Source organism: Melozone crissalis, unplaced genomic scaffold, assembly GCF_028551555.1.
Source record: "Melozone crissalis strain CALT ecotype California unplaced genomic scaffold, PUWL_Pcris_2 ptg000751l_1, whole genome shotgun sequence".
Taxonomy (NCBI): Eukaryota; Metazoa; Chordata; class Aves; order Passeriformes; family Passerellidae; genus Melozone; species Melozone crissalis.
In genome coordinates, this window is record NW_026536398.1 from 21,796 (window position 1) to 35,781 (window position 13,986).

The 13,986-nt window shown below is 55.7% G+C and overlaps 1 protein-coding gene across 1 annotated transcript; it reads right to left on the bottom strand.

The window, feature by feature from the left end:
* Positions 1-4,922: 4,922 nt before the first annotated feature.
* CHRNA2 (cholinergic receptor nicotinic alpha 2 subunit) lies at positions 4,923-13,666 on the bottom strand. Its single transcript, XM_054295459.1, has 4 exons — positions 13,627-13,666; positions 10,554-10,663; positions 8,431-9,526; positions 4,923-5,048 (listed from the first exon to the last, which is right to left on the bottom strand). The coding sequence occupies exons 1-4, from the start codon at positions 13,654-13,656 to the stop codon at positions 4,923-4,925; spliced, it is 1,362 nt and encodes a 453-aa protein (XP_054151434.1). The 5' UTR covers positions 13,657-13,666.
* Between the last annotated feature and the right edge of the window lie 320 nt (positions 13,667-13,986).

Consider the following 13,986-nt stretch of genomic DNA (forward strand, 5'->3'; position numbering starts at 1 on the left):
GTGTCGTCCCTGTCCCATGACCTCGTGGGTTCATGGGACTGTGGGATCACGGGATCATGGGGTGATGGGATCGTGTCCATGTCCCTTCTGCACGGACCATCCATGGCATCTCCCACAACTTCCTGGGATGGCGGGATCACAGGATGATGGGATCGTGTCCACGTCCCTTCTGCAAGGACCATCCACAGGGTTATCCTTGTCCCACAACCTCCTGGGATGGTGGGATCATGGAATTATGGGATCGTGTCCATGTCCCTTCTGCAGGGACAATTCAAAGTGTTATCCCTGCCCCACAACTTCCTGGGATTGTGGGATGATGGGATGGTGTCCATGTCCCTTCTGCAGGGACCATCCACACCTTTATCCCTGTCCCACAACCTCCTGGCATCATGGGATGGTGGGATCACGGGATCACGTCCATGTCACTTCTGCACAGACCATCCAAAGCGTTCTCCCTGTCCCACAACCTCCTGGGATCATGGGATGGTGGGACCATGGGATGGTGGGACCATGGGATGGTGCGATCGTGTCCATGTCCCTTCTGCAAGGACCTTCCACAGCGTTCTCCCTGTCCCACAACCTCCTGGGATGGTGGGATGGTGGGACCATGGGATGGTGGGATCATGGGATGGTGGGATCACAGGATTTGGGAATCATGGGATGGTGCGATCGTGTCCATGTCCCTTCTGCAAGGACCTTCCACAGCATCTCCCACACCTTCCTGGGATGGTGGGATCACAGGATGATGGGATCGTGGGATTATGAGATGACGGGATTATGGGATCATGTCCATGTCCCTTCTACACGGAACACCCAAGGTGTTATCCCCGTCCCACAACTTCCTGGGATGGTGGGATCGCACGATTGTGGGATTATGGGATCGTGTCCCTTCTGCACGGACCATCCAGAGTGTCGTCCCTGTCCCATGACCTCGTGGGTTCATGGGACTGTGGGATCACGGGATCATGGGGTGATGGGATCATGTCCATGTCCCTTCTGCACGGACCATCCATGGCATCTCCCACAACTTCCTGGGATGGCGGGATCACAGGATGATGGGATCGTGTCCACGTCCCTTCTGCACGGACCATCCATGGCATCTCCCACAACTTCCTGGGATGGTGGGATCACAGGATGATGGGATCGTGTCCACGTCCCTTCTGCAAGGACCGTCCAAAGCATCAGCCCCGTCCCACAACTTCCCGGGATCGTGGGATGGTGGGATGGCACGATTACGGGATCGTGGGATCGTGGGGTCACATCCCTTCGGCACAGACCATCCACAGCGTTGTTCCTGCCCCACGGCTTCCTGGGATGGTGGGATGGTGGAACCACCAGATTATGGGATTATGGGATGACAGGATCATATCTGTGTCTCTTCTACACGGACCATCCACAGCGTTATCCCTGTCCCACAACCTCCTGGGAGGGTTGGATGATGGGATCACGGGATTATGGGATCACGGGATTATGGGATTATGTCCATGTCCCTTCTGAAGCCTTATCCCTGTCCCACAACCTCCTGGGTTCATGGGATCGTGTCCATGTCCCTTCTGCAAGGACCATCCACAGGGTTATCCTTGTCCCACAACCTCCTGGGATGGTGGGATCATGGAATTATGGGATCGTGTCCATGTCCCTTCTGCATGGACCATCCACAGCATTATCCCTGTCCCACAACCTCCTGGGATGGTGGGACCATGGAATTATGGGATCGTGTCCATGTCCCTTCTGCAAGGACCATCCACAGCGTTATCCTTGTCCCACAACCTCCTGGGATCACAGGATCATGGGCTTGTGGGATTTTTGGAATCATGTCCATGTCCCTTCTGCATGGACCACCCACAGCATCTCCCTCAACTTCCTGGGATGGTGGGATCACAGGATGGTGGGATCATGGGATGGTGGGATGGTGTCCATGTCCCTCCTGAAGACATCCCTATCCCACAACCTCCTGTGATCATGGGATGGTGGGATCACGGGATGATGGGATCATGGGATTATGGGATCATGTCCATGTCCCTTCTGCAGCCTGATCCCTGTCCCAAAACCTCCTGGCATCATGGGATGGTGGCATTGTGGGATTATGGGACCCACCACCATTCCCACCATGTTCCCAGCACCATTCCCAGTCCATCCCAGCCCACCCCAGCCCACCCTAGATCATGCCGGCCAGGTAGGGCGGCAGGAAGAGCCCCAGGGTGCCCAGCAGGCAGACCATGATGAACATCCACAGCGTTCTCCCTGTCCCACAGCTTCCTGGGATGGTGGGACCATGGGATGGTGGGACCATGGGATGATGGGATCGTGTCCATGTCCCCTTCTGCAAGGACCATCCACAGCGTTATCCCTGTTCCACAACCTCCTGGGATCACAGGATCATGGGCTTGTGGGATTTTTGGAATCATGTCCATGTCCCTTCTGCAAGGACCATCTACAGCATCTCCCACAACTTCCTGGGATGGTGGGATCACAGGATGGTGGGATCATGGGATGGTGGGATCGTGTCCATGTCCCTTCTGCAGGAACCATCTGAACCCTTCTTCCTGTCCCACCACCTCCTGGGATGGTGGGATCACGGGATCACGGGATTATGGGATCACGGGATTATGGGATTTTAGGATCATGTCCATGTCCCTTCTGCAAGGACCTTCCACAGCGTTCTCCCTGTCCCACAACCTCCTGGGATGATGGGATCACAGGATGATGGGATCATGGGATGGTGGGATCATGGGATGATGGGATCATGTCCATGGTCCCTTCTGCACAAACCATCGAGCCCCCTCTTCCTGTCCCACAACCTCCTGGGATGGTGGGATCACGGGATGATGGGGATCACGGGATGATGGGATCGTGTCCATGTCCCTTCTGCACAGACCATCCACAGAATCTCCCACAACTTCCTGGGATGGTGGGATCACAGGATCATGGGTTCATGGGACCATGTCCCATGTCCCTTCTGCAAGGGCCATCCACAGGGTTATCCTTGTCCCACAACTTCCTGGGATCATGGATGGTGGGATCACGGGATTTTGGCATCATGGGATGATGGGATGGTGTCCATGTCCCTTCTGCACAGACCATCCGAACCCTTATCCCTGTCCCACAACTTCCTGGGATCATGGGATTATGGGATCATGGGATCATGTCCGTGTCCATTCTACATGGACAACCCAAGGTGATTATCCCTGTCCCATGAGCACCTGGGATGGTGGGGACCACGGGATGATGGGTTCATGTCCATGTCACTTCTGCACACACTGTCCACAGCGTTATCCCTGTCCCATGATCTCCTGGGATGGTGGGATCACAGGATCATGGGAAGGTGGGAATCACGGGATTATGGGATTATGGGATCATGTCCATGTCCCTTCTGCATGGACCATCCACAACATCTCCCGCAACCTCCTGGGATGGTGGGATCACAGGATCATGGGATGATGGGATTATGGGATCGTGTCCATGTCCCTTCTGCACAGACCATCCGAACCCTTCTTCCTGTCCCACAACCTCCTGGGATCATGGGATGGTGGATTCATGGGATTATGGGATCACGGGATTATGGGATCATGGGATCATGTCCATGTCCCTTCTGCATGGACCTTCCACAGCATCTCCCACACCTTCCTGGGATCATGGGATGGTGGGACCATGGGATGGTGGGATCACGTCTATCTCCCACACCACCCATGGTCACCTCCACCCCTTTCTCCACCCTCCATCCCCACTGGAGATCTCCCACAGCTTCCATCCCACCACCAGCCTCCAGCAGGACATGACCACCACCATTCCCACCATATTCCCATCATTCCCACCATTCCCACCACCATTCCCAGTCCATCCCAGTCCATCCTAGATCATGCCGGCCAGGTATGAGATTGTGGGATTATGGGACCCACCATCATGTTCCCACCACCATTCCCAGTCCATCCCAGTCCATCCCAGTCCATCCCACCACCATGTTCCCACCACCATTCCCACCACCATTCCCACCATTCCCACCATACTCCCACCACCATTCCCAGCACCATTCCCAGTCCACCCCAGCCCACCCCAGTCCACCCCAGCCCACCCTAGATCATGCCGGCCAGGTATGAGATTGTGGGATTATGGGACCCACCATCATGTTCCCACCACCATGTTCCCACCACCACTACCACCACCATTCCCACCACCATGTTCCCACCACCGTTCCCACCATATTCCCATCATTCCCACCATTCCCACCACCATGTTCTCACCACCATGTTCCCACCACCGTTCCCACCATATTCCCATCATTCCCACCATTCCCACCACCATGTTCTCACCACCATGTTCCCACCACCATTCCCACCACCATTCCCAGTCCACCCCAGTCCATCCTAGATCATGCCGGCCAGGTATGAGATTGTGGGATTATGGGACCCACCACCATTCCCACCACCATGTTCCCACCACCATTCCCACCACCATTCCCACCACCATGTTCTCACCACCATGTTCCCACCACCGTTCCCACCATATTCCCATCATTCCCACCATTCCCAGCACCATTCCCAGTCCACCCCAGTCCATCCTAGATCATGCCGGCCAGGTACGAGATTGTGGGATTATGGGACCCACCACCATTCCCACCATCCCCACCACCATTCCCAGCACCATTCCCAGTCCATCCCAGTCCACCCTAGATCATGACGGCCAGGTATGAGATTGTGGGATTATGGGACCCACCACCATTCCCACCACCATTCCCAGTCCATCCCAGCCCACCCTAGATCATGACGGCCAGGTATGAGATTGTGGGATTATGGGACCCACCATCATGTTCCCACCACCATGTTCCCACCCCCATTCCCACCACCATGTTCCCACCACCATTCCCACCACTCCCACCATCATTCCCACCATTCCCAGTCCACCCCAGCCCACCCCAGCCCACCCTAGATCATGCCGGCCAGGTAGGGCGGCAGGAAGAGCCCCACGGTGCCCAGCAGGCAGACCATGATGAACATCCACAGGAAGATGCGGTCGATCACCATGGCCACGTACTTCCAGTCCTCCTTCACCTGCCGGGTGGGAGAACGGTGGTGGAACCTTCTGGAATCCCCATCCCGGGGATCTCGCGGGGTCTGGAGACCACCCAGAACTTCTTGGGGGTCTCCTCGGGGTCAGGAGACCACCCAGAACTTCTTGGGGGTCTCCTCAGGGTCAGGAGACCACCCAGAACTTCTTGGGAGTCTCCTCGAGGTCAGGAGACCACCCAGAACTTCTTGGGGGTCTCCTCGCGGTGAGGAGACTCCAGAATTCTTGGAAAATTGTGGAATTTTCTGAGGTGGGACGTGGAGGTGCCATCTTGGACCTGGGGTTCTCCACATCCACTTTGGGAAAAGTGGGAATGGGGTGGGAAAGGTCAGGAGATCACCCAGAACTTCTGGGAGTCTCCTCAGGGTCAGGAGATCACCCAGAACTTCTGGGAGTCTCCTCATGGTGAGGAGACTCCACAGTTCATGGAAAATTCTGGAATTTTCTGGAAAATTCTGGGATTTTCTGGGAAATCTTGAGGTGGGACATGGAGGTCTCCATCTTGGACCTGGGGTTCTCCAAACCCACTTTGGGAAGAGCGGGAATGGGGCGGGAAAGGTCAGGAGACCACCCAGAACTTCTTGGGAGTCTCCTCAGGGTCAGGAGATCACCCAGAACTTTCTTGGAATCTCCTCATGGTGAGGAGACACCACAGTTCATGGAAAATTCTGGAATTTTCTGAGGTGGGACATGGAGGTGCCATCTTGGACCTGGGGTTCTCCAAACCCACTTTGGGAAGAGCAGGAATGGGGTGGGAAAGGTCAGGAGACCACCCAGAACTTCCTGGGAGTCTCCTCATGGTGAGGAGACTCCACAGTTCATGGAAAATTCTGGAATTTTCTGAGTTTTCTTGTTGGAAAATTCTGGAATTTTCTGAGAGATCCTGAGGTGGGACGTGGAGGTGCCATCTTGGACCTGGGGTTCTCCAAACCCACTTTGGGAAGAGCGGGAATGGGGTGGGAAAGGTCAGGAGACCACCCAGAACTTCTTGGGAGTCTCCTCAGGGTCAGGAGACCACCCAGAACTTCTTGGGAGTCTCCTCGCGGTGAGGAGACTCCAGAATTCTTGGAAAATTCTGGAATTTTCTGAGGTGAGGGATGGAGATGGCCAGGGTAGGGTTGATCCCACCACGGGTTCTCCAAATCCACTTTGGGAAAAGCGGGAATGGGGTGGGAAAGGTCAGGAGATCACCCAGAACTTTCTGGGAATCTCCTCGGGGTCAGAAGATCACCCAGAACTTCCTGGGAGTCTCCTCATGGTGAGGAGACTCCACAATTCATGGAAAATTCTGGAATTTTCTGAGGTGGGACATGGAGGTGTCCATCTTGGACCTGGGGTTCTCCAAACCCACTTTGGGAACAGCGGGAATGGGAGAGGTCAGGAGATCGCTCAGAACTTCTGGGAGTCTCCTCATGGTGAGGAGACTCCACAATTCATGGAAAATTCTGGAATTTTCTGAGGTGGGACGTGGAGGTGTCCATCTTGGACCTGGGGTTCTCCAAACCCACTTTGGGAAAAGCGGGAATGGGGCCAAGGGTGGGAGATGGATCCTGGATCTTCTCCATGGGTTTGGGTCCTTGGGAAACAACCATGGATCCTGGAATTGTCCTTCTCATTTTGGGGATCTCAGGAACCAACCACAGCTCCCAGAACTTCCCATTCCAGTTTTGGCATCTCCAGCCCCATCCAAAGATTCCAGAACTTCCCAATTTTGGGACCTCCAACCCCATCCACACATCCCAGATCTTCCCAATTTTTCCTATCTCCAGCCCCATGCACGGGTCCTGGTTTTGGGATGTCAAGAACCAACCACAGATCCCAGAACTTCCCAACTTTGGGATCTCCATCCCCATCCATGGGTTCCATTTTTGGAGATCTCCAGACCCACCCACACATCCCAGAACTTCTCCTCCCAAGTTTTAGGATCTCCAGCCCCATCCAAACATCCCAGAACTTCCGTTCCAAATTGTGGGGTCTCAAGAACCAACCACGGATCCCAGATCTACCTTTGCCAATTTTGGGATCTCCAGCCCCATCCCTGGATCCTGATTTTGGAATCTCAAGAACCAACCACAGATGCCAGAACTTCCCAATTCTGGGATCTCCAGCCCCATCCAACTGTGGGTCCCAATTTTGGGGTCTCCAGCCCCACCCACACACCCCAGACCTTCCCAAATTTCGGGACCTCCATCCCCATCCATGGATCCCAGAGCTTCCCAAATTTCGGGACCTCCATCCCCTCGGTGTCTCCCAGAACTTCCCAAATTTCGTGACTTCCATCCCCTCGGTGTCTCCCAGAACTTCCCAAATTTTGGGATCTCCATCCCCATCCATGGATCCCAGAACTTCCCAAATTTCGGGACCTCCACCCCCTCAGTGTCCCCGAGACCTTCCCAAATTTCGGGACCTCCATCCCCTCGGTGTCTCCCAGAACTTCCCAAATTTCGGGACCACCACCCCCTTGGTGTCTCCCAGAACTTCCCAAATTTCGCAACTTCCACCCCCTCAGTGTCCCCGAGACCTTCCCAAATTTCGGGACCTCCATCCCCTCGGTGTCCCCCAGAACTTCCCAAATTTCGGAATCTCCATCCCCATCCATGGACCCCAGAACTTCCCAAATTCCGGGACCTCCATCCCGTTGGTGTCTCCCAGACCTTCCCAAATTTCGGGACCTCCACCCCCTCGGTGTCCCCCAGAGCTTCCCCAATTCCGGGACCTCCGCCCCCTCGGTGTCTCCCAGACCTTCCCAAATTTCGGGACCTCCATCCCCTCGGTGTCCCCCAGAACTTCCCAAATTTCAGGATCTCCATCCCCATCCATGGACCCCAGAACTTCCCAAATTTCAGGATCTCCATCCCCTCGGTGTCTCCCAGACCTTCCCAAATTTCGGGATCTCCATCCCCATCCATGGATCCCAGAACTTCCCAAATTTCGGGATCTCCATCCCCTCGGTGTCTCCCAGAACTTCCCAAATTTCGGGATCTCCATCCCCATCCATGGATCCCAGAACTTCCCAAATTTCGGGACCTCCATCCCCTCGGTGTCTCCCAGACCTTCCCAAATTTCGGGACCTCCACCCCCTCGGTGTCTCCCAGACCTTCCCAAATTTCGGGACCTCCATCCCCTCGGTGTCTCCCAGACCTTCCCAAATTTCGGGACTTCCATCCCCTCGGTGTCCCCAGAACTTCCCAAATTTTGGGACCTCCATCCCCTCGGTGTCCCCCAGAACTTCCCAAATTTCGGGACCTCCATCCCCTCGGTGTCCCCCAGAACTTCCCAAATTTCAGGATCTCCATCCCCACCCACACACCCCAGACCTTCCCAAATTCCGGGACCTCCATCCCCTCGGTGTCCCCCGGCACTCACGGAGAAGTCGGCCTCCTCGGCCCGCAGGTGGTCGGCGATGTACTGCACCCCCTCCAGAGCCTTCATCATCCTCGGCGACAGCGCCGGAGCGCGCCCCGAGCCTTCCTCCTTCCCCTCCTCCTCCTCCTCCTCCTCCTCCTCCCCCTCCTCGTGGTCCTCCCCCTTGGCGCCCGGTCCCGCCGACTTCTTCCCGCAGCAGAATTTGCTTTTCTTGGGTTCTTCCGCCGCGGGGCGGCTCGGGTAGGTCTTCTCCTCTTCTTCTTCTTCTTCTTCCTCCTCCTCCTCCTCCTCCTCCTCCCACTTGTCGTCGACGTCGGTCTCCAGCCAGCACCGCGACGCGCTCAGCCGCGCCGCCCCGGGGCGGCCATATTGTCCCCGCCGCGCCCCCTCCTGGGGCGGCCTCTTCATGGAGAGCCAGCGGGGCACCGAGCCCAGGAAGAAGCTCCTGACCCAGGCGGGCATGGCGTGCGTGCTGGGCGAGCGGTGGTGCACGTTGAGCACGAAGACGGTGATGATGATGGAGAGCGTGACGAAGATCATGGTGAAGAGCAGGTACTCGCCGATGAGCGGGATGACCAGCGAGGTGGACGGGATGATCTCGGTGATGAGCAGCAGGAAGACGGTGAGGGACAGCAGCACGGAGATGCACAGCGTGATCTTCTCGCCGCAGTCCGAGGGCAGGTAGAAGACCAGCACGGTGAGGCAGGAGATGAGCAGGCACGGGATGATGAGGTTGATGGTGTAGAAGAGCGGCAGGCGGCGGATGACGAAGTAGAAGGTGATGTCGGGGTAGATCTCCGTGCAGCAGTCGTACTTCTTGGAGTTGTAGGTGCCCACGGCGTTGATGATGGCCCACTCGCCGCTCTCCCAGTAGTCCTTGAGGTCCACCTGGTGGTCCATGTTCTCCAGGTCGATCTTGGCCTTGTCGTAGGTCCACGAGCCGAACTTCATCTTGCAGCTCTGCTGGTCGAAGGGGAAGAAGGTGACGTCGATGCTGCAGGAGCTCTTGTAGATGGCCGGCGGCACCCAGGTCACCGTGCCGTCCCACGACAGGTGCGCCTTGGTCATGTGCGTCACCGCGAACTCGCCGTCCGCGCTGCAAAACACGGAATGGGGTTGGGATGGAATGGAATGGGGTTGGGGTGAGCCTTGGGATGGACCTTGGGGTGGTCAGGAATGGGGTTGGGGTGGGTTTGGGATGGTCAGGAATGGGGTTGGGATGGTCAGGAATGGGGTTGGGGTGGGGTTGGGATGAGCCTTGGTTGGAGAAGAGTTGAAGGTGGGATGGGATCAATGGGATGGAGATGCCGTGAGAGATCAGGTGGGCCTTGGTCATGTGCGTCACCGCGAACTCGCCGTCCGCGCTGGAAAACAGGGAATGGGGTTGGGGTGGGGTTGGAATGGGATTGGGATGGGATTGGGATGGTCAGGGATGGGGTTGGGATGGGATTGGGATGGGATTGGGATGGTCAGGAATGGTCGGGAATGGGATTGGGATGGACCTTGGGATGGGGTGGGGCAGGAGAACAGGTGGGCCTTGGTCATGTGCATCACCGTGAACTCGCCGTCCCCGCTGGAAAACACGGAATGGGGTTGGGGTGGGGTTGGGATGGTCAGGAATGGTCGGGAATGGGCTTGGGATGGGCTTGGGGTGGGACTGAGGTGGGATTGGGATGAGCTTGGGATGAGTCTTGGTTGGAGAAGTGATGAAGATGGGATGGAATAATGGGGCAGGAGATCAGGTGGGCCTTGGTCATGTGCATCACCGCGAACTCACCATCCGCGCTGGAAAACAGGGAATGGGGTAGGGATGGACTTTGGGATGGTCAGGGATGGGGTAGGGATGGACTTTGGGATGGACCTTGGGATGAGCCATGGTTGGAGAAGGAATGAAAGTGGGATGGGATGGGATGGGATGGGACGGGATGGGGTTGGGATGGTCAGGAATGGGCTTGGGATGGACCTTGGGATGAGTCTTGGTTGGAGAAGGGATGAAGGTGGGATGGGATCATGGGATCATGGGATCATGGGATAATGGGATCATGGGATCATGGGATCATGGGATGGCATTTTGGGAATTCCCATCTCTCCCAGGAGTTCCCCGTGCCGGGCCCGTCCCTCACTTGTTGTAGAGGACGAGGTCGGGGATCCAGATCATCTCGGAGGGCACGCGGATGGAGGTGACGTTGTCGTACTCGGCCGGGTCCCAGCGCAGCTTGTAATCGCTCCACTCCTGCGGGACACGCGGGGACACGGGGCACAGCCGTGGGGCACAGCCGTGGGGCACAGCCGTGGGGCACAGCCATGGGGCAAAACAATGGGGCACAGCCGTGGGGCACAGCCGTGGGGCACACCCGTGGGGCAAATCCATGGGGCACACCCGTGGGGCACATCCGTGGGGCAAATCCATGGGGCACACCCATGGGGCACACCAGTGGGGCAAATCCATGGGGCACAGCCGTGGGGTACAGCCGTGGGGCACATCCATGGGGCACAGCCGTGGGGCAAAACAATGGGGCACACCCGTGGGGCACAGCCGTGGGGCACAGCCGTGGGGCACAGCCATGGGGCAAAACAATGGGGCACAGCCGTGGGGCACAGCCGTGGGGCACAGCCATGGGGCAAAACAATGGGGCACAGCCGTGGGGCACAGCCGGGGGGCACAGCCGTGGGGCAAATCCATGGGGCACACCCGTGGGGCAAATCCATGGGGCACACCCGTGGGGCACATCCGTGGGGCAAATCCATGGGGCACAGCCGTGGGGCACAGCCGTGGGGCACAGCCGTGGGGCAAATCCATGGGGAACACCCGTGGGGCACAGCCGTGGGGCACAGCCGTGGGGCAAATCCATGGGGCACACCCGTGGGGCACAGCCATGGGGCACAGCCGTGGGGACGGCCCCAAAACACCCTGGGAACGGATAGTCCCAAGTCCCAACCCCAAGTCCCAATCCCGGTTTGGGACCACCTCCTTCCTGCTTCAGCCAAACGTTGATGGTCATCATCTGCTTCTCCAGATCCCAATCCCAAATCCCAAACCCAAATCCCACCCCAAATCCCAATCCCAAATTCCAATCACAAATCCCACTCCCAAATCCCAATCCCAAATCCCAAATCCCAATCCCAAATCCCAGGTCCCATTCCCACACCTGCTTCAGCCAGACATCGGTGGTCATCATCTGGTTCTGCAAATCCGGATCCCAAATCCCATTCCCACTCTCAAATCCCAAACCCAAATCCCAAATCCCAAATCCCAATCCCAATCCCAAATCCTAATCCTGGTTTGGGAGCACCTCCTTCCTACTTCAGCCAGACGTTGGTGGTCATCGTTTGGTTCTCCAGATCCCATTCCCAAATTCCACTCCCAAATCCCACCCCCAAATTCCATTCCATATCCCAAATCCCAATACCAAATCCCATTTCCCACTCCCAAATCCCAATCCCAAATCCCAAAACCCAAATCCCAAATCCCGATCCCAAATCCTGTTCCCGTACCTGTTTCAGCCGCACGTTGGTGGTCATCATCTGCTTCTCCAAATCCCAAATCCCAGATCACAAATCCCACTCCCAAAACCCAAATCCCAAATCCCAAATCCCCAATCCCGTTCCCGTACCTGTTTCAGCCGCACGTTGGTGGTCATCATCTGGTTCCCCAAACCCCAATCCCAAATCCCAAATCCCAAATCCCATTCCAAATCCCAAATCCCAATCCCAATCCCAATCCCAATCCCAATCCCCAGTCACGTTCCCGTACCTGTTTCAGCCAGATGTTGGTGGTCATCATCTGGTTCCCTAAACCCCAATCCCAAATCCCATTTCAAACTGCAAATCCCAAACCCCAAATCCTAATCCCAGATCCCAAATCCCAATCCCAAATCCCAAATCCCAAATCCCCAATCCCCAATCCCGTTCCCGTACCTGTTTCAGCCACACGTTGGTGGTCATCATCTGGCTCTGCAAATCCCAATCCCAAATCCCAAATCCCAAACCCCAAACCCCAAACCCCAAATCCCAAATCCCAGATTCCACTCCCAAATCCCAATCCCAATCCCAAATCCCCAATCCCGTTCCCGTACCTGTTTCAGCCGCACGTTGGTGGTCATCATCTGGTTCCCCAAAACCCAATCCCAAATCCCAAATCCCGTTCCCAATCCCAAATCCCAAATCCCAATCCCAATCCCAATCCCAAATCCCCAATCCTTTTCCCGTACCTGTTTCAGCCAGATGTTGGTGGTCATCATCTGGCTCTGCAAATCCCAATCCCAATCCCAAATCCCAAATCCCAAATCCCAAATCACAAATCACAAATCCCAAACCCCACTCCTAAATCCCATTCCAAATCCCAATCCAAAATTGCAAATCCCAAATCCCATTCCTGGCACCTACTTCAGACAGACCTTGGTGGTCATCATCTGATTCTCAAAACCCCTTTCCAAATCCCAAATCCCAAATCCCAAATCCCAAACCCCAAATCCCAAATCCCGATCCCAAATCCTGTTCCCGTACCTGTTTCAGCCACACGTTGGTGGTCATCATCTGCTTCTCCAAATCCCAAATCCCAAATCCCAGATCCCACTCCCAAATCCCAAATCCCAAATCCCAAATCCCCAATCCCGTTCCCGTACCTGTTTCAGCCGCACGTTGGTGGTCATGATCTGGTTCCCCAAAACCCAATCCCAAATCCCAAATCCCAAATCCCGTTCCCAATCCCAAATCCCAAATCCCAAATCCCAAATCCCAAATCCCAATCCCAAATCCCAATCCCAAATCCCATTCCCAATCCCAAATCCCAAATCCCAAATCCCAATCCCCAATCCCAAATCCCAATCCCCAATCCCGTTCCCGTACCTGTTTCAGCCACACGTTGGTGGTCATCATCTGGCTCTGCAAATCCCAATCCCAAATCCCAAATCCCAAATCCCAATCCCAAATCCCAATCCCAAATCCTGTTCCCAATCCCAATCCCCAATCCCAAATCCCAAATCCCAATCCCAATCCCAAATCCCAATCCTTTTCCCGTACCTGTTTCAGCCAGACGTTGGTGGTCATCATCTGGCTCTGCAAATCCCAATCCCAAATCCCAAATCCCAAATCCCAATCCCAAATCCCAATCCCAAATCCCGTTCCCAATCCCAATCCCCAATCCCAAATCCCAATCCCAATCCCAATCCCAAATCCCCAATCCTTTTCCCGTACCTGTTTCAGCCAGACGTTGGTGGTCATCATCTGGTTCTTCTCATCCTGCGGTGAGAAAGATGGATGAGCCAGAAGGGATTTAGGGACGGTCCCAAAACTCCAGGGATGGTCCCAAAATTCCAAGAAATCCCAAAACTCCCAAAATTCGAGGTGATCCCAAAATTCCAAGGGATCCCAAAGTTCCCAAAATTACAGGAAATCCCAAAAACCCAGAGAATCCAAAAATTCCCGAAATTCCAGGGGATCCCAAAACTCCCAGCCCCCATCAGGATCAGTTCTTTGGGATGAGTTTTTGGGATTTTTGGCCGCTAGAGGGCAGCAGAGAATCAATTTTGGGATATGGGATAAGGGATTTGGGAT

Coding starts and splice junctions, on each gene's coding strand:
- CHRNA2 (XM_054295459.1), bottom strand. CDS start 13,656: ATGATGACCACCAACGTCTGGCTGAAACAG. Junction 10,664..13,626: donor CCAACGTCTGGCTGAAACAG/GTACGGGAAAAG, acceptor CGTGTCCCGCAG/GAGTGGAGCGATTACAAGCT. Junction 5,049..8,430: donor CCGAGGAGGCCGACTTCTCC/GTGAGTGCCGGG, acceptor CCCACCCGGCAG/GTGAAGGAGGACTGGAAGTA.